The 21417-nt window shown below is 42.6% G+C and overlaps 1 protein-coding gene across 1 annotated transcript; it reads right to left on the bottom strand.

Annotated features, from left to right (window-relative positions):
• Nucleotides 1-9235: 9235 nt before the first annotated feature.
• On the bottom strand, nucleotides 9236-15138 carry MEIG1 (meiosis/spermiogenesis associated 1). Its single transcript, XM_063135055.1, has 3 exons — nucleotides 15014-15138; nucleotides 12600-12765; nucleotides 9236-9531 (listed from the first exon to the last, which is right to left on the bottom strand). Exons 1-3 carry the CDS (start codon nucleotides 15118-15120, stop codon nucleotides 9403-9405), a joined length of 402 nt encoding a protein of 133 aa, XP_062991125.1. The 5' UTR covers nucleotides 15121-15138; the 3' UTR covers nucleotides 9236-9402.
• Nucleotides 15139-21417: the final 6279 nt, after the last annotated feature.

Here is a 21417-nt window from a genome sequence, read left to right as displayed (position 1 = left end):
GTTCTTGAAAGTTGAGTCGTTCTTTCAAACTTGAGCTCCTTGAGTTGTTCCTGACCACTGTTCCAATCCCCAAGTACAATTTGTGGGAAAGTTCTTGTATTGGCCTCCTTAACTTCTCAAGCATTATTTTCCCTTGCACACAGAGAACATTGTTGAGTCAAGAGACGCTTTTGAAGTCTGATGGGGAAAGTCCTTCATGACATTGATCCATTCATAAAACTGCCGGGCAAGAAAGGTGGAGCCTGACTAGAAATGAGATCAAGCAGAAGACGGGTTCCAGGCACATTCAAAATCAGATGAAACACTGTGGTGTTTTTTGTGTTTAAACAGCACTTGATAAAATGTCATTGAGGGCTTCTCAAGATTAAATGAAATATGCACTGAGCATTTGTAATTATGGGGGTGGGGGAGAGGAGTAGCCAGTCTACAAGAAATAATTTATAATGCTCTGTAAAAGGAGAAAGCCTTAAATCAACTGGATCATGATTTGCATATTAAAAGTATTTTATATATGAATGTCCAAAATTTGGTGAATGTTGATATCTTCATGTGAATGCTGACAATTGCCAATGAGTTATTCAACTGCTAGGTGGGGAGGGGTTCCCCCCCCTTCATTTTTGCTCCAGTACAAATGAATGCTGATAGTGAAATTTAGGTAGGGTGATCATATGGAGAGGAAGACAGGGATCCTGTATTGAAAAGGGAATTTCAGCAGGTGTCATTTGAATACATGCAGCATCTGGTGAAATTTCTCTTCATCACAACAGTTAAAGCTGGTGGAGCGACCAGATACAAAAGAGGGCAGGGCTCTCTGTTTGATGGAGAGAGAATTTCACCAGGTGTGGCATGCAAACCAATGACACCTGCTGAAATTCCCCTTTCAATACAACTTTTAAAGGCACAGAAGCCCTGTCCTCTTTTTCATATGGTCACCCTATTGGCAATGTTCCTGGTATACCTCTGGATTTACAGGCACTTTGAAAGATTTGTCTAGGATTAACAGCATTCATGCATATCTGTATTCAGCAAATAGAAGACATTTCCTCTAACACATCAGTGAGAAAATAGTAAAAATGAAATCAGATAATCCAATTACTCTTGTTCCATCTTGGACCTTGTCACTGCTTTAAACTGCTCTGAGCATAGTTTCACTATGGAAAAATTGAAATATATATAAACTTGATAATGATGGAATTCAGGGTAGGATTGCACCCTAATTTTTTTTAAAAATGCCCTAACATTTAGAGCCCCAATGCTCTTCCTTAATATATTTTACTTTCTCAACTATTCCAGGGTAATTTAGGTTTTGTTTTTGATTTTTTCATTTGCTCCTTATGAACACTGGGCAACAATAAGAGGTTCATCATCATCATCATCATCACAATCACATACTAACACTTGTAACAGCAACAAATATATTTTTCTTAATGGCATTTAAAGAGATCAAAAGCCAAGAAATCAACAAAAATGATTGCTCCTTGACCTTTTCTAGGCCTATACCATGATTACTTCAAATCATTCTGTACATAATTATTAAGGAAGGACTGAGCACTTTCAAATTCGGAAAGTACCCCCTTTGCAGCTGGGAGCTGTTCTGCACTCACAGAACAGCTCTAAAGTAGTTTTTTTTAGTAAATGCAGGTCTATTTGTTCTGTCATAGCTATGCAGACAATCAGTCTTTATTTACAGTGATCACTAAATACTTTGTTCAAATTTAAAAACAAAAAACAAACAAACTAAAATGACATGGAGATGTGGAAGACATTTGACGTACTGACCAATAAATGCAGCATCCATGGTAACAGGCAGTATCTTGTGTTTAACCCATACTGTAGACATCAGAAAGAAGAAGGGGAGATTCACTTCCATACCCATTGAAAATAGGACAAGAAGCAACCAGGTGGTAAGTCACAGGAAAAAAATAAATAAAATATTAAATATAATCTTCCAATTGCTTTCAGTCATTCAACACTGTGCATTGTTTAGGAGGATATAGGCTGCATTTGGACAACACAATAGTCAATTGCACAGTTGACTATCAAGGGGGTACTCCCCCCCCCCATGACATGATTATATTCAACTGTAGTGTGGATTAAGGCCAGCGTTGAGTTGACTATTAGTCAATGGTATGTTGGATTGACACATCCCCTGCCCTCTCTCCCCACACCCTCAGTCCTCCCGCTGGTATCCCATCAGCAATTGCGAGTTCTGCCGGTTGAATTAGAACAACAGCTTCTGCTTTGGCCACTTTTGCTAGGGGATTCTGCAGTCAATGAAAATAACCAACTGCGTGCAACGAAACTGTCAACGGTGCCTGACAAACGACACAATAACCAATCGTTATTCAAATAATCAACTCTGCACAGCATTGGTTGTTTGCGTTGGTTATTTCAGCCGAATAACCAATCGTGGTGTGAAAAAGTCCTGACGGATGACACAATTACCAACTGTTGACTATTTAATCCACTGTTAGTTATCGTGTCGTCCGAACCCAGTCCTTGACTCCTTGTTTTTTTAAAAAGGGGGATCTGGTGGGCAGCCATATGTGAAGAATACTTTGGGTATGGGGTATCCTTCCATTAGTATTAGAACTAATGGTCCAAGTGTTTCCTTCCAGACCTTTTATGTCTAGAAATCTATAATATTTGGTAATCTCCAAAATGTGTACCAAAAAGAACATCCACAAGTGCATGTTCTTCATTTGCGGACAGCAATAGTAAAAGATCATGTGCTTCTGGAGTCCTAACTCTTCACATCACTTCAAATATAATGCTTGTCAGTGGAGCCCATTCACACGTGTAGTTTCTTCCAGTCATCAGGTGTCCAGCAATTCCTAAGAGTAACAAAACTGAGTGATATACATGAATGTGAAACCACCCCTGCAATTTGTAGCTTTTAACCAGAATTTTATTTTAGCTGTATGTGTGTGAGAGTTTGGATGGACAGATAGATATGTTGGCATTATGTTATGTTGTCGTGTTCATTTGGACTTTGGAAATTGATGGTTCTTTGTGTTAATGTCCTGGAAAAGCAGCGTGGGGATGGAGAATAGTTGAGATAAACGGGTTCTTAATGTGCATAGTGTTGAAGTTCATAATGGCATAACTTACTAGGCATGAAACACACTATGTATAGCGGGATGAAAATCAGTGGATTTTGTATCTGGGCTTGTGTTCATCCTATGTTCATTGCTACCTAAAACCACACAAGCAATGTACAGCTCAGCCTAAAACCAGTTACTTCAGAATAGTACTATTAATTTCAGTAAGACTACATGTGGAATAAATTGTTGAAGTATCGTTGTCTTATTCTGTAGATGGATCTCTACTAGAGACTTAAAATAGTTTAACAGTCATATAACCCTGGGAACTGTAGTTTTATGAAGAAGGAAAATCAGTTTCCTCACCAAGCTACAGTTTCCCAGGATTCTTTGTGGGGAAGCCATGACAGTTGAACTGGTATAATAAAACTGGTAAGGATAGGCTTTAAGTCTCAGTTTCTCATCTGAAATGTAATTGTTCTGAGGATTCACCATGATAATGGAGATGAGTGGTGGGGTGGAGATGGGATTGATCTGTAACCTTTATAGCCTCTCATAGTTTCAGCAAAAAGTACTTGATTTTCCACTTTTCATCTCATGTGATTATTTTGAATCAGAATCTCAGTCCAAATTGGCCAAATTCTTTGCAGTGTCTGCTGAGCTCCAGGGATTTAAGTTGGGTAAGCATTACTAATGAATGAATGGGTTTATTTACTCGTTGGGAATTTGTTGTCACATGATAAGGCACTCAAAAATGCGAAGACAATATGTAAGCTCAAAACATTAACTATTAAAAACATTCATTCCCAAATCACAACATTAGCCCTACTGACTCAGTTCAAACACCATTGGGTTCAGTCTTGTGATGCATAAAATCAATGCAAACAAGGCAAATATTCTATAGAAGAATTGGGAACAAATCTGTCTTGCTCATGATCTGTATTGGTTGATTGATCAATTGATTAATTATTGTATTTATATTCCACCACATGAACCAATGGGGCCTCTCTTCCACCCCCTCAATTGATTGCCATGTCAGAAGGAAAGGAAAGGAACCTCTTGTGCAAAGAACTTGAGTCATTACTGACTCCCAGAGGGACGCCTGCTTTCACTGATGTTTCTTGGCAGACTTTGTAGGGGGGTGGTTTGCCATTGCCTTCCCCAGTCGCAGTTACCTTTCCCCCAGCTAGCTGGGTACTCCTTTTACCGACCTCGGAAGGATGGAAGGCTGAGTCGACCTGAGCCGGCTGCCTGAGAACCAGCTTCCACTGGGATCGAACTCAGGCCGTGGGGAAAGTTTCGGCTGCAGTAACCGCCGCTTACCACTCTGCGCCACACGAGGCTCCTGTCATGTCAGAACCTTGTAACAATTATGTTACCTCAACTTTGCTGAAGAGAAACTGAGACATAGGGACTATCTCCACTACAAACTGATCAGTTATGCAAAAAATGGCTATTATACCTGTATGAAAGTCATTCACACGTAGTAGGAGGTTCTGCAGATAATTACCTTGATTCTACTGTTTTGTGAAGAATCTCCAAGAGCTGTAGGTTCATCAGTGTGCCATGAATTCTGTTAGAAAAACCACATGCCCAACACAGATCTTCTGTTCCCAGAATTCCATGGAGAGAAGCCATGACAATTAAACCAGGTTTGAAATGTAAACGAACACTTTATTTTTATTTGCTTTCTCAGTGGGCCTAAGGCCAAAAGGATAGTTGACTCAGGCTAACATAATAGCTTAGATTGACATAATTCAGTAACAGCCATGTAATTCCAATTAAAGAAAATACTGAACATTTGAATTAGGTATTTCTTTATATCTCACACTTAATACAAAGAGTTCAGAATAACTAGGGCGACCATATGAAAAGGAGGACAGGGCACCTGTATCTTTAACAGTTGTATTGAAAAGGGAATTTCAGCAGGTGTCATTTGTATATATGGGAAACCCGGTGAAATTTCCTCTTCATCACACCAGTTAAAGCTGCAGGTGCCCTGCCCTCTTTTAAATCTGGTCACTCTAGTATAGCTCCTACACCTTTAACTGTTGTGATGAAGGAGGAATTTCACCAGGTTCTCCATATATACCAGTGATACCTGCTAAGATTCCCTTTTCTATGCAACTGTTAAAGATACAGGAGCCCTGTCCTCCTTTTCATATGGTCACCCTAAGAATAACATGATCTTACAACAACCCTATGAGACAGCTGGGGGTGATTGATGGTGATTTGGCCAAGGTCATCCAGAGAGTTATGTAACCAGATGGCTATTTGATCCCAAGTTTTCTAACAGTGTAGTCAATACACCACACCAGCTCTCAAGCAAAAGCAAAAATCGAGAACAGCAGTACACTGGTGTGACAAACTATTTGCCTTGACTTGTCAAGCACTGTGTTGGAGTCTATCGTGTACAATTCTGGATTGGGTTACTTTCAACTTGATGAGCTTTCTGCAACAAGTAAATGTTCCATGGGAGATTCTCTGGGGTTCCTCAAGAGAAATCAATGCACAATGGGTCCCCTGAATATAGGAAGTTCTAGAGGGCACACTCAATTCGTGCAGGGCACTGCCATTCTTTCTAAATTAAGAGTATGGCCAAGAAAACACCAAATACTTCCCTGTGGTTTTGCACACAGGGAAGATAATTAGTGGCAGACATGATGCTTTGATGGAAGAACCCCTGGATTTCTCAGAACACAATCTGAGAAACAGTGCTCTGGGAGAGTTGCCAACACTAGTTAATTTAGAGTTAGCCAGAATGTAAATGGCCTTATCAACGCAAGTCAGAACCAGGTTGTGGGCAAAACAGAATACAAACATGTATCAGGGTATTTAGTATTTTGGACATCAGCCCAAATCTGTTTGATTCAGTATTATTCCCAAAGGGCTTCCAAAGTAAATGTAATTAAGTAAAATGTAATTACTTGTGATTATTACAAAGCATTTCCTTTTGATAGGATAGTTTTTAATCACAATTGTTTCTCCTATTCTGCCAAAATGTACTTAACAATGGCTTCTCAAAACAAGCAAAGAAGTCTTTCATTGACTTAGCTGCCCATTTTGTATAGTAAATTCTAAAGAGTAAAAACTGCATACAGAAGAAACCCCATGACTTTATTGTCATCTTACTTCACATTTGATTTAGGACTTATTCACACCTGAACGTACATAACTTTATTTCTCTAGACCTGATCATTGTACTTTTGGCAGCTAAATGTATGAATTGACTCCATAAAGGAAAGGAAATTTGTATTGGTGCTGTTACATCTACTGTATAATAGCTCATTCATACTCAAAAGTATGATGGTGAAATCATCAGGTTGCAACAATCAGGTAATGACTACAGACATTAGCAGACTTACTAGGAAGTCCTATTGAGCTAAGCAGACATTTGAGTAGCTTGGTCTGAGTAGTGGGGCTTTTAGTAGTTAGAACAATGATAAGGTTTAGGATTGCACTAATGCTCAGGATTCTGATTCTTGGCTGCAATCCAAAACACACTGATTGTGTAGGATTCAGATTTAAGTGCATGCAACTTGGGCATACAGAAGAGGGCATCCTTGCACCCCTCCCCACAGCAGCCCCTCCAGCCCCCTGAAAATGCTACAAAGAGGATCAGGGAACAATGCTGAATGGGATGAACTATGGTGTGTATGTGTGTGGGGAAGCGGGGTGGAGAGAGGATTTCCAAATTCTGCCGAGGCACCTTCCATCAGCAGAGTCCTTTTGTCAATGGTAGGCAGGTCCTGTTTCCAACCCACTAAAAGCCCAGAGGTTTCTACCTGTCGGCTTGGCCCTACAGTTCCTTTCTCCAAACGGGTGTCCTGGTGGTGCATTAAGGTTTTGGGATCAGGCTCTTAGACTGAGTCTGTGGTTCTACTCTGGCTCACACCAATATTCATATAAATAGCCTATTGTTGTTAACTGAATTGCTATCCTGATGGACTCAAGACGACTTACAATCCAAGGAAGGTACAATTCTGGCCAGCATATACATGCACTGTCATGCAATGGGTGCTATGAAATATGAAACTGAATCCAGTGCCAGGGTTATTAGTACTTCATTGGTGTTTCGCTGTAGCACTTGCAACTGGCCAGTGTCACATTCAGGATACAATGGTAGATAGACCATTGGTCTGTCCTGTAAGGTTGCATACATGCAATTGCCTTATATGCCATCAGATCATAGATCCCTCTAGCTCAGTGCTGTCGACCTGCAGCAACTACCTGATGTCATTCTGAGCCTACTGCCAGAGATTTGTTAGGCTGAAGATGTCAGGGACTAAACCTGGCATGTTCTGCATGCAGTTCGTGCTCTGCCACTAAACCATCAACTTCCCCTTAAAAGCTTTTATCTTCCCTGCTCTTTTTCCATGCGCTCCCTGAAGTACTAATATCCAAATGGTGTAGTAGAGAATCCACAGAGAGAGTGTTCTTTCAGAAGACTCAGTGGGACTTTAGGCAGCAATCCTGCAGTGAACGTTGCAGCCCATCACTCACACAGTTACGTTATATCTGCATATATGTGAACTTTATATTTTATTTATTCCGAGATTCATCATCTTGGAATAAATACTTTTTGTATTCAGCAGGCAGGATGTGGTATGTTCAACCATTCAATCTAATTCTGCTAGAGATGGAAAAAGTGATCCAGGACTCAATTATGAGAGAGCGAATGATGCAGCTGTGTGCTTGCTTTCAGCTCTTACAAAAGCAGAAAATAGTCCTTCAACTTATTAACCAATCACGTTGGCTTCGTGTTTTGTTCTCCAGGCACAGCTTCACATTACCCAGATCCATGCACGGATCAAGATGGGCTGGCTTGCCAAAGTAGTATCTTAAACCGCAGCCCAACTGTTTTGCTGTGTGGCAGTCTCCATGTTGACGCCTCTGATGAAATAGCTGCCCCTGTTCCATTCTCCCTGCAAAATAGGTCATCACTTTCTTTAACTAAGCTTTGAGCAATGAGGACACGGCCGTTTTCATGTACTAGGGCCTGACAGAAAAGTGGGAGAGGGGCAAATGCGCCCCTAACGTGCTTTACATCTGGCCTCCATTATAGATTGTGATCCAGTGAAGCCGCTTTCATCCCTACACAAATTTCTACTAGTCAACAAGCCAAGACACAGGGATATGGGAAGGAGCAATTTCAGGTGTTGAACCTCAGGCCCACCAGCCAAATCAAGCCCTCTGGGATTTCCCAGACACCCCCACGCTTTTTTGCCAGCCCTTTGGTAGCTTCCTGGCTTTTGCATGTCTCCCCCCTATTCGAAAAGGTTGAAATACCTCTTGTGAGATTTAGTTACTAGCAGGAAAAGCTTTAAACCAAACTATGCTGGTATTTTTTGGGCCTGTTGCTTTTGCCCCACCACTCCAAAATCAGATTCAGCCTCCAGGCTGAAAGAGGTTCAACACCCCTTGTCTAAAGGAAGGTTTCTGCCCAAGCCTCCCATTGGGAGCAGGTTGGGGAAAGAATTAAAGAGCCCTTTGCAAGTGTTGCTGGCCCTTACTCAATTTAAAAGTATGGCATCTGTTAAAAATTAGCTAGCAACCAGGGGTCTTTCAAGGTAATCAGCACACATTTGTTGGTCATTTCACGTGGATCTGCAGATATCTTTCCTCCTACCATGCCAGGGTCAGCAGCCTGGATATGGAGAAAGGCTGATAGGAGCAGTACCCACTTGATCAACCCATCCTATATAATTCTAGCCATCAGAGCTTCACCAAAGCGAAGTAGAATCAAGCCAAGGGGAAAGGAAAGCTGCAACCACAGCGCTCTGAAAACAGATCAAATATAGACCTGTGAATTCCTGCTCAGAAGTATATCCCACTGACTTCAATAGGACTCACTCTGAAGCATTTATTTATTTATTAAATGTATACATCACACCCTCTAGACACAAGGTGCATGGGGCAATCTGCAATAAAAACATGAAAGCTTCATGTAAATCCAAGAAACATAGGAGCAAAAAACTCCAATTAAATTTAAAATTAGCATTAAAATCAACAAGCAACAGAACATTAAACAACATCAAAAGCCTGGCAAAACAGAACAGTCTTTACTGCCTGTCTAAAATAAAATAAGGAAGATGCCAGTTAGCAGTTATTAGGACGGCAGTCTTGGGAGTCCCAAAAACTAACTGGACTTACACACACACACACACACGCACACACCATTTTTCAATCTTTAAAATTTCTCTGAGAAAAAAAAATTAAAGAAAGGAACTATATTTAAAATCAGGTCAAGTTAGTTTTAAAAAACTTTTTAATGGTTTCCGTTTCTTTCGCAACCAAAAGAATCACAATAATTTCAAACCATTTCTCTTTTACAAAACAAAACAATGGAGTGTAACAAAATTTAGTAATCATACACTTTAACTCTGTGGACTTCTTTGTCTTCACATTCTCTTTCCTTGTCATAATAATAGAAAGTATTGTCCCTTCTCTGAAGCTTCTTCACAAATCCAGTTTCTGGCCACCTTTCCACCTGCATAACAAGGAAGGAAAGGCTCACAAGAGTTTTAGTTGGCATAATATGAAAGTATCCATACGCCCTTCCAAGAGTAACAAAAGATACTGCTAGGGGCTATATGCACATTTATCCATGCCCGGATGGAATCGGGCAGGCAAATGGGTGCCGCGCATATGATCCCCCAGCCTGATTCGTCAGCTAGGCCTGTGAATGCATAAAAAGCTGGAATGCCACCCATCAGGTATCTGGAGGTGAAACGTAAGGCTGTATGCTGTGCAGACCCCAGGTATGTCACAGCTCATGGAGGGCCCTCAATGGGCCCCCTCCCTCAATGAGTCAACCTTCTCACTACCATTGACCCTTGCTGCCATTGCTCCTCCTTGTTTTTCTCATCATTGCTACCATTTGCTGCCAACGATCAAGTAGGTCGTGATATCTGATGCTCCTTCTTCTCAATCCCACCGTTGTTTAGGTCAGAATTAGAGGCAGGTGAACAAGCAGACTGCAGTGGTGAAGAGGAGGAGCACGTCTAGAGGGCTTTTGGTCAGTGGGCCGTGGACAGAGTGTGGGCCCTTGGCTGGTGCCTGACCAGGCTTACCCTTGATGCCAACCCTGGTTCTGTAATCTCACCCCCTCCCCCATTCAGTGCCAAACAGCTGATCAACAGTAGTGCAGCTTCTTTTATAGGCCTAGAGGTGTGCAATTTGGCTACATGTGATTGTTCAACTGGGAATGCCTGAAACGTCTGGGCCCAGTTCAAGGTGGTGCTTTTAACCCAGCTTTTATGCTATCAGAGACTAGACTTTTCCCTTTGTGGTGCTCCAACCCTGGAATCTCCTCTGCAGTGAGATTTGAGAAACCTTTTCAACTCCAGGTGAAGATCTTTTTCTTCACCTATTCATCGTTCTATTTTACACTTTCGTTTAACGTTTGTCCAGCCAATCTGGGGGCCACTGTCTGAAGGACAAGTTAAAATTTCCCTTAAATAATAAAATAAATGAATCTGCTAATAGCAAATTCATTCTTCAAGTGCAGATCCTTACACAACCCACTCAGCAAAAATCACACACAAGAGGGAATTATCAGCATGCTTGGCAGAACTCCAAGATTTGCAGGAGTAGAAAAAATATTTAGGAAAAACACCCTAAAGGTTGGGAAAACAAAAGTAGCCTAATGAGGACTGAGCATGCTATGAGCATAGAATGCTGACAAGTCGTTGTGTGGGGTGGTGGGGACAGGACAATGCGTTAGAAAAGAATGGATAGAAACCAGAACAGGAGCTCTTCACACTGCAATATTTTGTTGCAGGTCCACCTTGTGTTTTATTAATACATTGTGTATACTTGATAAAGTTGTTAGATTGAAATCTGAGATAAAGGAAAGGCCTTGCCATTCATTTAGCATTGATGCTCCCTGTTTCTGTATCTCTCTACCCCTCTGCATACTTCTGCCGCCTTGACAAAATGAAACATGGCTAGTTCTGTGTCCCCTGCCTTAATAACATCTTATTTGTGCCACTGATTCTCAGAAGGATTAAGAAGATGCTGAGAACCAAAGTGAAAAAAGCCAAATCTTCAATCCCACAATATTTTACTGTTACATTCATTTTTGTGACTATCCAACAAAAGACTTGTGGGCCATTCATCCTAATTTCAAGTGTTTTCAGCAGTAACATTTCTCATGTGAATGTCTGAGCTAAAATCTGCTTTAAACAATGCAAGAGGAGCCATCGTGCAGCACAGAGATCCATGGCACATATTATTTTTTACTGCATTTATATCCCGCCTTTTTTCCTCTTAAAGAACCCAAGGCGGAGTACATAATCCTCCTCTTCTCCATTTTATCCTCACAACAACAACCCTGTGAGGTAGGTTGGGCTGAGAGTCTGTGACTGGCCCAAAGTCACCCAGTGGGTTTCCATGGCTGAGTGGGGACTAGAACCCGGATCTCCTGACTCCCAGTCCAACACTTTAGCCACTACACCACGCTGGCTCTCTTGCCAGAGTCTCGGCTTTGAGTTAAAGACAAAATACAGAAAGCCCAAGTCTCCGTGATGGTTGAGAAAGGAGAAAGGTGTGTTCTAAGAGTCAGGAACCAGAAGGCAAAATTAACATTTCTGGGTGATGGTGACACCAGGGACCTTGGTGACTGCATCTGTATGGAATGCTCATCTGGAAAAGGCAATGTCACTGCAATTGTTTCTTCAGAATGAAATGGTAGAGGGTGTGAACACAGTCTGTTTGACACACGATGTCCCTTTGGGGAGGAAACAGTTTCATTGCTCAATCTTAATGAGTAAATAAATAGATGACCTCAGTTTGCTGCTGATCATCATCAAAGCATCCTAAGAACTACCTCTTTACAGCTTAATCTAGTTTCATGGCTGCTGGAGGAGCATCCTGCCACAGCAATTCCTCTGGCAGGAAAGTCTGCATGCAACCCTCTGCCCAAATGCCAGCTGTACTATATGTACATGAGCTGCAGCTGTAATCCCAGAATTCTCCTTTTGTTCGTGTGTGTGCGAGAGAGATTCCTGTTGATTAGTCAAGGGAAGCAGAACTTCCAAGCATTCTGTAAATAAATACCAGTTATTCAGTTTTTTTAAAAAGGCAGAGAGAATCTATTTCTCATGGATGCATGACATCAAGAGCCACTTCTACACTTTCCTATCCATAATGGCAAGGATCCAAAGAGCTACTTTAGTTGCTCTGAAGGGCTTGGTGATTCTAATGCGATTTCTGACTTTTGTTCTTTGAACAGCAGAACCCACCACCCACCGTACCATATCATGAACTGCTTCTGAAAGTCCCCTCGGATTCAAAGGTGGCTTGCTATGTGCCAGGTAGGTTGAGCTGATGTTAAAAAAAAACCCGTCCAAAGTGATCTTGCGCATGCGGAATTAGTTATGTAGTGTTTTGGAGCCCAATGATTTTATGTATTATTTGGACACAATCCTTTGGATGAGGCCCTTAGTAGAGGGCCTCCAATATTGACCATAGTGTATGGGTGGGTTCATTATATGCAATACTTTACAAGTACTTACTATTAAAATATATAATGTTTGTACAATTATCAAATCTTACCATATCAACATGCTTCACTTGTTTATATTCAATTTCATCCCGATACCCAGCTTGCTGAAATCTGTATAGATTCTCAACTTCATCTGACCATGTTTTGGCACGATGTATGGATTTCGGTTTGATGTCAATACTGGCTGTGGCTCCAGCGACATGACCAGTTAATTTGCTAAAGGTGTTTTTTAAAAAATACAATCAAATGAACCAAAAACTGAGAACGTGGATGTTCAAAGACTGGTACTAAATTTCTGTACACAATCAACTTCATTTGAGCTTTCGGAATAAAACTGAAATCAAATCTAGCACATTCTAAACAGGCAACAAGCCGTAATTGTGTCTAAATGAAATTATATGTAGCAAAGACATGGTAAACACGATAAATGAATGGGGGAACCCATGACACTTACAGGGGATATCCTGCCTCCTGACATGCGTCCCTTGGGCATGTTACTGAAAGATGGTGGGGAACTTTGGATTCCAATTACCTCTCCACCAGGCTCTTTTTGCCAGAGAAGAGGGGCTGACAGCTTTGTAGCACAGTTCCACAGAGTGCACATCCTTAAAGCATAATTCCCTTTTCTTTCGGATTCTTTTGGAAGTGAAGGGGTCATTTCCCTATACCTTCAGAAAGGATTATTGGGAGGGAAAATTGGGCTTTTAGGATATGTGGCATCCCCCCTCCCCGTCTCTGTGCTTCTGTGCCACAACCGGCTTTGTGTACTGCCCTCTGCTGCCAGGAAGTCAGTGGGTAGTCACACCCTAAAACTCCAGATGACCCTGGAGGAACCCCACACTGGAGGCACCATGGAGCCAAGTAGTATCTCCTAAGCATCACCCTCTGGAAATGACCATCCAGGTGGGGGCGGAACTACTGCAAGAGAGTGCCCACAACTCCCAACTCGGACAGCCACTCCAGAAGGATACCATTACTAATGGCATCAAACCCTGCTGATAGATCAACAAGTATCAACAGGAACACACTCTCCCTGTCTCTCTCCTGACTCAGGTCATCATACAGAGCAACCAAGCAGTCTCAGTACCAAACCAGGCCTTAACCCCAACTGAAATGGATCCTGAAAAACAACTCATCCAAGAGTGCCTGTTCAGCGACCACCCACTCAAGGACTTTAGCTAGGAAAGGGATCTGCGCAACAGCCTATTGTTCAGATCTTCCGAACTCAGGGAACGGGCCCACCCCAAGGCATGTTACCACCACCACCCCACTTCTTCTGGCCACCCACCAAACCTCCCTACCTGTTTGGCCGGCCAACCATCCATCCAGCAGACCCCGCTGGCTGCTCACTCCTACCTGCCTGGTTGCCAATCCTGCTTTGTGTCCCAGCAGTGGGGCTCCTAGGAAAGATTGGCCAAACTATTGCAAGAGGTTCAGGACTTTTCACAATAGTTCGGGACCCCTCATGATGGCTCAGGAGCCCTGCCAATGGGATACAAGGTGGGAGCAGCAGCCAGCCAGTAGGCAACTGGCAGCAGCGGCAACAAAAAACCATGGGATCTCATGAGATTGATCTGCTAAAACAGGTGAATCAAGGTCTCAAGGGATGCAAGCAATTTTATTCCTATAATGCCAAGCAAATAGATCACAGCCAAGGATTCAACCAACTCCTTTGGGCAAGTGTGCAACAGGCCAAACTACGCGGAAAAGTTCTGCCAGTTGGCATAGGGAAGATGCAATGGAGGTACTGAAATAGCATTTTTTCATTGCCTTCACTACCCCTAAGAAGTCTCAGTGTTGGTCACCTACTCGTGTTCAATTGCATTCATCAGGAGTCTTTATCCACTTGTGTTCTAGTTGTCTGCCAGCTTGTTTCATTGCCTTAATCTCCAGAGTATACCACAGAACTGTCTGGACTCTGCTAAGTGAGAGACGATGCTCAGGAGCGATCGTGTCAACCACCTGACCATCTCTGAATTCCACATTTTCACAGGATTGCCAGCCTTGTCAGCTTGAAAATCTGCCAGAGCTGACTAGAAACCAACTGGATCTATCAGCCTCTGGGGGTAGACCATGTAAATGCAGCCCCTCCCTGCCATCTGTATAGGGGAAAAGCCACTGACAGTCTAAATCTTCCAGAAGATGATCTGACCACAACAAGGGAAGTTCCTCCAACCTCAGATCACCCTCTTTATGCCCAGCTGAGAAACCAAGTCCAAGGTATGTCAGCTGTCTCTGATCCAACAGCTTTGGCATGGACATTGAAATCCCCAAGAACTAACAGGCTGGAGATCTCAATATCACCATCAGAGATTGTTTAGTGCCTCTACTCATCCTAGCCCCTTGGGATATGATGGATTAACATTTACTTAGATAATTCATGTCCACAGATAAAGAAAACATGTCAATGAAGATGGACTTCAATGGCATATTAATCTGAAGATCCTGGATGATCACCACTTACATGTCTTCAATGCTATCTGCTTCACTACTGAAGGACGTACCCGGCCCATCGATCGTATTTACTTCTCCAGAGGGAAAAGCTGTACATGACACATCCTTACTATCCATGAACACAACAGGATTTTCCATAAGAACTCCTGTAAAAAGCAAATAAACATGGAAATAAAAACTGAAATGGCATTCTAACCTAAAGTAGCAAGGTTTTTCACATGCATTACTAAAAATGCCTTTAAATCTTACTGCTTTGCTCATGTGCACACATGAATGACATTAATGCAGTTTTGAATACATAGGAACACAGTTTTTGAATCAGCTTGAGAACTGTAAAGGAAGATGTTGTATGTGTTTGGTATCACCTATGAATAGATATGCCACAGCTGACTGCATTACTGGTCCACAGTGCACTACTATTATAATAGAGATTGTCATAGAAATTACACATAGAGATGCACTAGATGAGGCAAGGAATCTTTAAAGCTGGGGAAATATTAATTTGTGTATGCGATGGAAAAGAAATGATGACCCAATCAATAATTTTAAAAGCTCTCTAGCACATATGAAAATGCTCCAAGAAAGTAAAATAATGTATTTAGACAGCAATCCTATACATATCTACTCAGAAGTAAGTACCAGTTTGTTCAATGCAGCTTACTCCCAAGTAAGTGGGTATAGGATTGCAGCCTTAAGTTGTTATTTCAAAATCTCTTTGGTTGTATCCAATGTTAATTCTACTTAGAGTAGACTCATTGAAATAATACAAATCATTATCTCAAAATTATAGGTTTACCTATTTATTATTTATTTATTTATTTAGAATATTTATATACCACTCCCCATTGAAAAATTTCAGAGCGGTGTACAAGGTAAAATAAAAATAAAAACAGAATAAAAGCAGTTAAAACAAAATGTAAAAGAAGCAATAACAGTAATCCAAGGCTGCATGTTAAAGAAAGGCTTCTTGGAATAAAGATGTTTTCAGGAGGTGCCGAAAGGAGTACAAGGTTGGTGTCTGCCTGACCTCTAGGGGCAGGGAATTCCACAGGAGGGGCGCCACCACGCTGAAGGCTCTTCCCTTGGTGGATTCCAATCGGAGGATGGATCTATGTAGAACCACCAGGAGCAGGCCCTCGGATGACCTCAGCGACAGGGATCATATGAAGACATATGTCATGGAGGCAGACTCACAAAACTGATGCAACAAATACTACACACCTACATCTGAACTATCAATACAAGGAAATAGTACACAGAAACCGATTAAGAATCAAAGCAAATCTGCACAATAGCTACATTTATGAAATATGAAAAGAAATCAGTAATAGCTCCATTTTTAAATACCTTGAGACAGATTATACAACTTGATTCTTTTCCCCTTATTTGAGTCCTAGTCTGGTCAGTTACGTGAGCAGCAGCACTTGACTGGGTGTTCATAGGAATAATTGCTTCCTAACCCATGTTAAGATTATGCAGAAGAAATAGAACAGGACCAACCATAGAATTAGCTCAATATTAAACTAGAATAACTAATGTGTGTATGAATCTGAAATGACACATGACATCACAAGTTCACAGCAGAAAACATCCTCTAAACATAACTTTTTTAAAAAAAAAAAAGCCACTCTGTCCACTTCGTTAAAGTATTCTGCTATTTGTATGTTATGCTATTGTTGCTCCCACTTTCTTTTTCAGGTCTGTGCTTCACATTTAAATTGGAAGCCCTCTGGGGCAGCAATTGCTCAGTTCTACCTTCAGTAAAATGCTTAGTAGTACATTTTTGGGTGTGCTACCTAAATAATTTAGCGCCTCTAGTACATTTGTGCACGCCTGCTGCATAAATAATTAAATAAACCAACTAAAATGCACACAATTAATCATTTATGTGTATATATTTAAAAAAATGCTGTTAGCCATTATACCACTGCCCAATATATACATATGGGTGTTTGTCTCTATAGCTCCAAGTGTAATTTCCAGGAATCTTCAGCCAGGGCAGGGAAAGGCCCGTCTGAAACCCTGGAGAGCGGTTGTCCCTTATAGTACAAGTCTATGCATATCTACTCAGAAGCAAGCCCTGCTAAATTCTATGGAACTTATTGCACTGAATTGCAGTTTTACTTGGATTACAGTTTTACTTGTAGTAAACCAGACTTCCCCAATCTGGTGCCCTCCAAGTGTTTTGGACTACAACTACTAGCATTCCTGGCCTATGGCTATGCTGACTGGGGCTGATGGGAGGTGTAATCTCAAACACTTGGGAGGCACCATGTTGTGAAAAGCTGTAGCAGTCAATACTGAGCTTGAGGGGCTAATGGCCTGCATTGGTATAACGTAGCTTCGTCCTATGATCCTAGCCTAAGCCCTGAGTCTAATGAAAACGCAAGTTTTTAATTTTTTTAACACGTTTTTAATTTTACTGTAGGTTTAATTCTATTTTAACTTCTGTAATTTATATTTATATGTTTCAATTGTTCATGTTTTAATCTTGTAAACCGCCTTGAGTCCCAGTACTGGGGAAAAGGCAAGATACAATAATAAGAATAAGAAGAAGAAGAAGAAGAAGAAGAAGAGGAAGAAGAAGAGACGGGTTCCTCTTTCTATATCAAAACCAGTGGCAGCTCTGATCTCGATGGAGCTGTGAATCCGCTCTGGGACCTACTGGTCTAGCATGACGAAGATCTCACAATATTTTTATCGCGAGATCTCCCAGTCTGTTTACACATGGCCCGCGACGACCTCAGAGGGAGAGGATGTTGCGCCCACCATTTTGTGTGTTTGTTTTTTTAAAAAAATAAGGAGCGCAGAAGCACTTGTGTGCAAAAAGTAAGGGTTTTGTTATTCCAAAAAACATTTCCCGATCCCCCCAGCCCCAGCCAGGATAGGCACAGGGCTCCTTAGGAGCTCTGTGCTCCGTGCACGGGTCCCAGCTCCTCATGAGTAACTGCGAGGAGCCGGGACAAACCCTGACGGTGGGCCACACTTTCCACTGTCTCAGGATCATCCCGAGAACGTGGAAAAAGCGGGCCTGAAGTGTAGGGTCATATCCTGGGGCAAGGGAGGGATGATCCCTCCCTGATCCCAGGATCCCTGTGTGTCATGTGAACGCCCAGGGACGATCCCGGGGATCGCCTGCGATAAAGCCCCGCCTAGCTACGCCCAGGGTTTCAGTTAGCACGAGCCAGAACGCTAAAAAGAGCCATCCAAGGTGCTGAACCCAGGTCGGGGCTAGGATTCAGCACCTTGGGCAGCTCCGTTGGTGTTCTGGCGGCGGCTGAGTGACATCCAGCTTGGATTGACAGCCCCACTGCAATTGGAGCCACCAGCCTCCACTGGACCACCCCCTCCGCTGCGCCTCGGCGGCCCCTGCGCCCTGCGCCCTGCGCCCTGCGCCCAGTCCCGCGTACAAAACGCCACAGAACGGACCCGCGGGCTTTTCGGGCGCCGCCGCGCATTATCGCGATATTTAATATCCTGAGGGGATTTAAAGAGCGTGGGTTGGGATTCGGAAAAGGGGCGGAGCAAACCAGGGGGCGGGGCCAGAATAACAGCGGGCGGGAACGGTCGAGCACCCAATCCGCGACGCCCATTTCTAAAAGGAGGGAGGATAAAAAACAGGGACGATTCTCCGAGCTACTAATCATTCCTCCCTGCCGGGTCGGCTCCCGTAAGGCCGGCCAAAACCGAACCCCCCCCCCCCCACCCCATAGCGACTCCCAGCGCTACTGGGGCCTTCGCTCACCCTGGGTAACAGCTCCACCACGGACACCTCACGCGAGTTCAGCGGCGTCTCCTCGCCCCCCTCCCACCTCCCTCGTTCTCCTCACAGCGGTTACGCGGTTGCTTAGCGACCTGCCAGCGTTGGCTTAGCCAATGGCAGCTGCCTCCGCGGCCGCAGCGTATCAGCAGACGTATGCGGCTGGGCCCTGCCCTGATTGGCCAGCCAGGAGCACATGACGCAGCTGCTTGGTTTGGAGTCCGGAAGGTGCTTGTAGTGACAAGAGTTGGGGCGCTTTCCTCTCTGGCCTGGAGTGAGCCGTAATGGGCAAGCACAGCTTTTGCAAAACTTGATGTTGTGCAGACTTTATACTGTTAGTTTTACCCTACCCTGTGCCTGCTTACCCTACCCTGTGCCTGTTTGCATTCTCTTCCCCTCCTTATTATTTTACTATGATTTTATTAGATTGTAAGCCTATGCGGCAGAGTCTTGCTATTTACTGTTTTACTCTGTACATTGATGGTGCTATATAAATAATAATAATAATAATAATTTGCACAGAGAGGTGCTGCTGGTGCCACACTTAGGAATAACAAGCCTAAATAAAGTGCGGCTTACCATCTGCCCCGCACACTCAGGTCCTCTGGGAAGAATCCACTTCAGCTAGCAAAAACTAGATTAACAACTAGATTAATCTAGATTAACAACTGTTAATCTAGATTAATATTAATTAACATTTTTTAGATTAAAAATTAGATTAACAACTGTTACCCAGAGGACCTTCTCTTCTGCTGCTCCCAGACTGTGGAATGGCCTGCCGGAGGAGATTCATCAACTTGACAGTCTTAGAATTTAAAAAAGCAATAAAGACTGATCTATTCCAGCAGGCCTATCCAGTGAAATTTTAGAATGTTTTCAGGATGTTTTAATCATGTATGGTATGTTTTAATTCGTTTTAATGTGTATTTTACATCATGTTTTTATACTGTTTGTTTTACACTTTGAATTGTTTTAGTTTTTGTGAACCGCCCAGGAAGCTTTGGCTATTGGGCGGTATAAAATGCAATAAATAAGAAGAAGAAGAAGAAGAAGAAGAAGAAGAAACGCACAACCTAAAGGCTGTCCGATAAGGATGCCCAGTTCTAGCATCTGGTGCAGCCCAACGCAAGACCCTGAAGACATTGCCTCCAAGCCAACAAGAGTGCAATCCTATGCATGGTTAGGCAAGAAAAGAAAAAGTTCTACAACTCCAGACATTCCCCAGCCAGCCATGATGGACTGGGAAATGCTGAGAGTTGTGGGACCTTTTTTCCCCTGTCTAAACATACGTAAGATTGCGCCCTAAATGTATTACTGAATAAAGAGCTGATTGCATGGGTGCCTCCACTCCAAATTAACTTTAGGTCACCCCATGCTTCTCGCCTGCCCAAGGACCTCCACTTCCCTTACTCGGCTTCGTCCTTTTTCTTCTGCTGCCCCTTACGCCTGGAACGCTCTTCCAGAACACTTGAGAACTACAAACTCAATCACTGCTTTTAAAACTCAGCTAAAAACTTTTCTTTTCCCTATAGCCTTCAAATATTGAGTTTGTTCTGACTCTATACTGTTAGCTTCTCCCTACCCGGTGCCTGTTTACACTTCCCTGTGCCTGTTTGCATTCTCCTTCCCTCTTTATTGTTTACTACAACTTATTAGATTGTAAGCCTATGCGGCAGGGTCTTGCTATTTACTGTGTTATCTGTACAGCACCATGTACATTGATGGTGCTATATAAATAAATAAATAATAATAATAATAATAATAATAATAATAAGACTCCTATGTGGGGATTCAGAGGCATAAAAAGTTCAGTTCCTTCTTCAGGTTGCTCATGTGTCTCTCAGTTGAATAAGGAACTGGGAACCAACTTCTGCTTACGGAGCCTTCATCCTCTCACCAGCCAAGGCATGAGTGTATTCTCCCTTATGAGCCTGCCCGTGCTTTGAGATCTTCTGGGGAAGCCCTTCTTTCAGTCCCACCATCTTCACAGGCGCACCTGGTGGGAACATGGGAGAAGAGGGCCTTCTCGGTGGCTGCTCCAGTGCTCAGGAACTCTCTTCCCAAGGAAGCTAGACTGGCTCCCTCCTTGATGTGCTTTCGGAAGCAGGCAAAAACTTCTTTGTTCCGGCAGGCCTTTGGTGAATAATCTGGGCCTCTGTCTAAGTTAAGGACTTGTAAAATTCTCGCCTATTTTAAATGTTTAATCTTTTAATATTGTAATATATTTATTTTAAAAAAACTTTTGTATATTTCTTTTCACAGGTTTTAAAATGTATATGTTTTAATTTTGTAAGGCCGCTTTGAGGCCCAGTATTGGGCAAAAGGCAGAATATAAATAAATATGATGATGATAATAATAATGCCCTCTAGCAGAGAATCCTCACTAGTTCACATTGAATTGCTGTAGTCACTGCTCCAATATCCCAACCTGATTTGGAAAGAGTTCCTGCTTTTTTCTCAAGGTGATTTTCTGTGTATGATTTGTAGGGGAGGGGGTGCAATATCCCACTTATATCAGTATTGGGTTAGGGCCCCGATGCACAGATCCTTGCATACAGCAGCAGCCTGCACGGCCACAAGTGCGTGAGAAGAGTTTGAAGGCACTGACGCAATCATGGCCTGAGAAACTGCCCTTCTGCCACCAGCTAAACTCT

The sequence above is a fragment of the Elgaria multicarinata genome, chromosome 9 (assembly GCF_023053635.1).
Source record: "Elgaria multicarinata webbii isolate HBS135686 ecotype San Diego chromosome 9, rElgMul1.1.pri, whole genome shotgun sequence".
Taxonomy (NCBI): Eukaryota; Metazoa; Chordata; class Lepidosauria; order Squamata; family Anguidae; genus Elgaria; species Elgaria multicarinata.
This window is presented reverse-complemented; position numbering and strand designations above follow the sequence as displayed.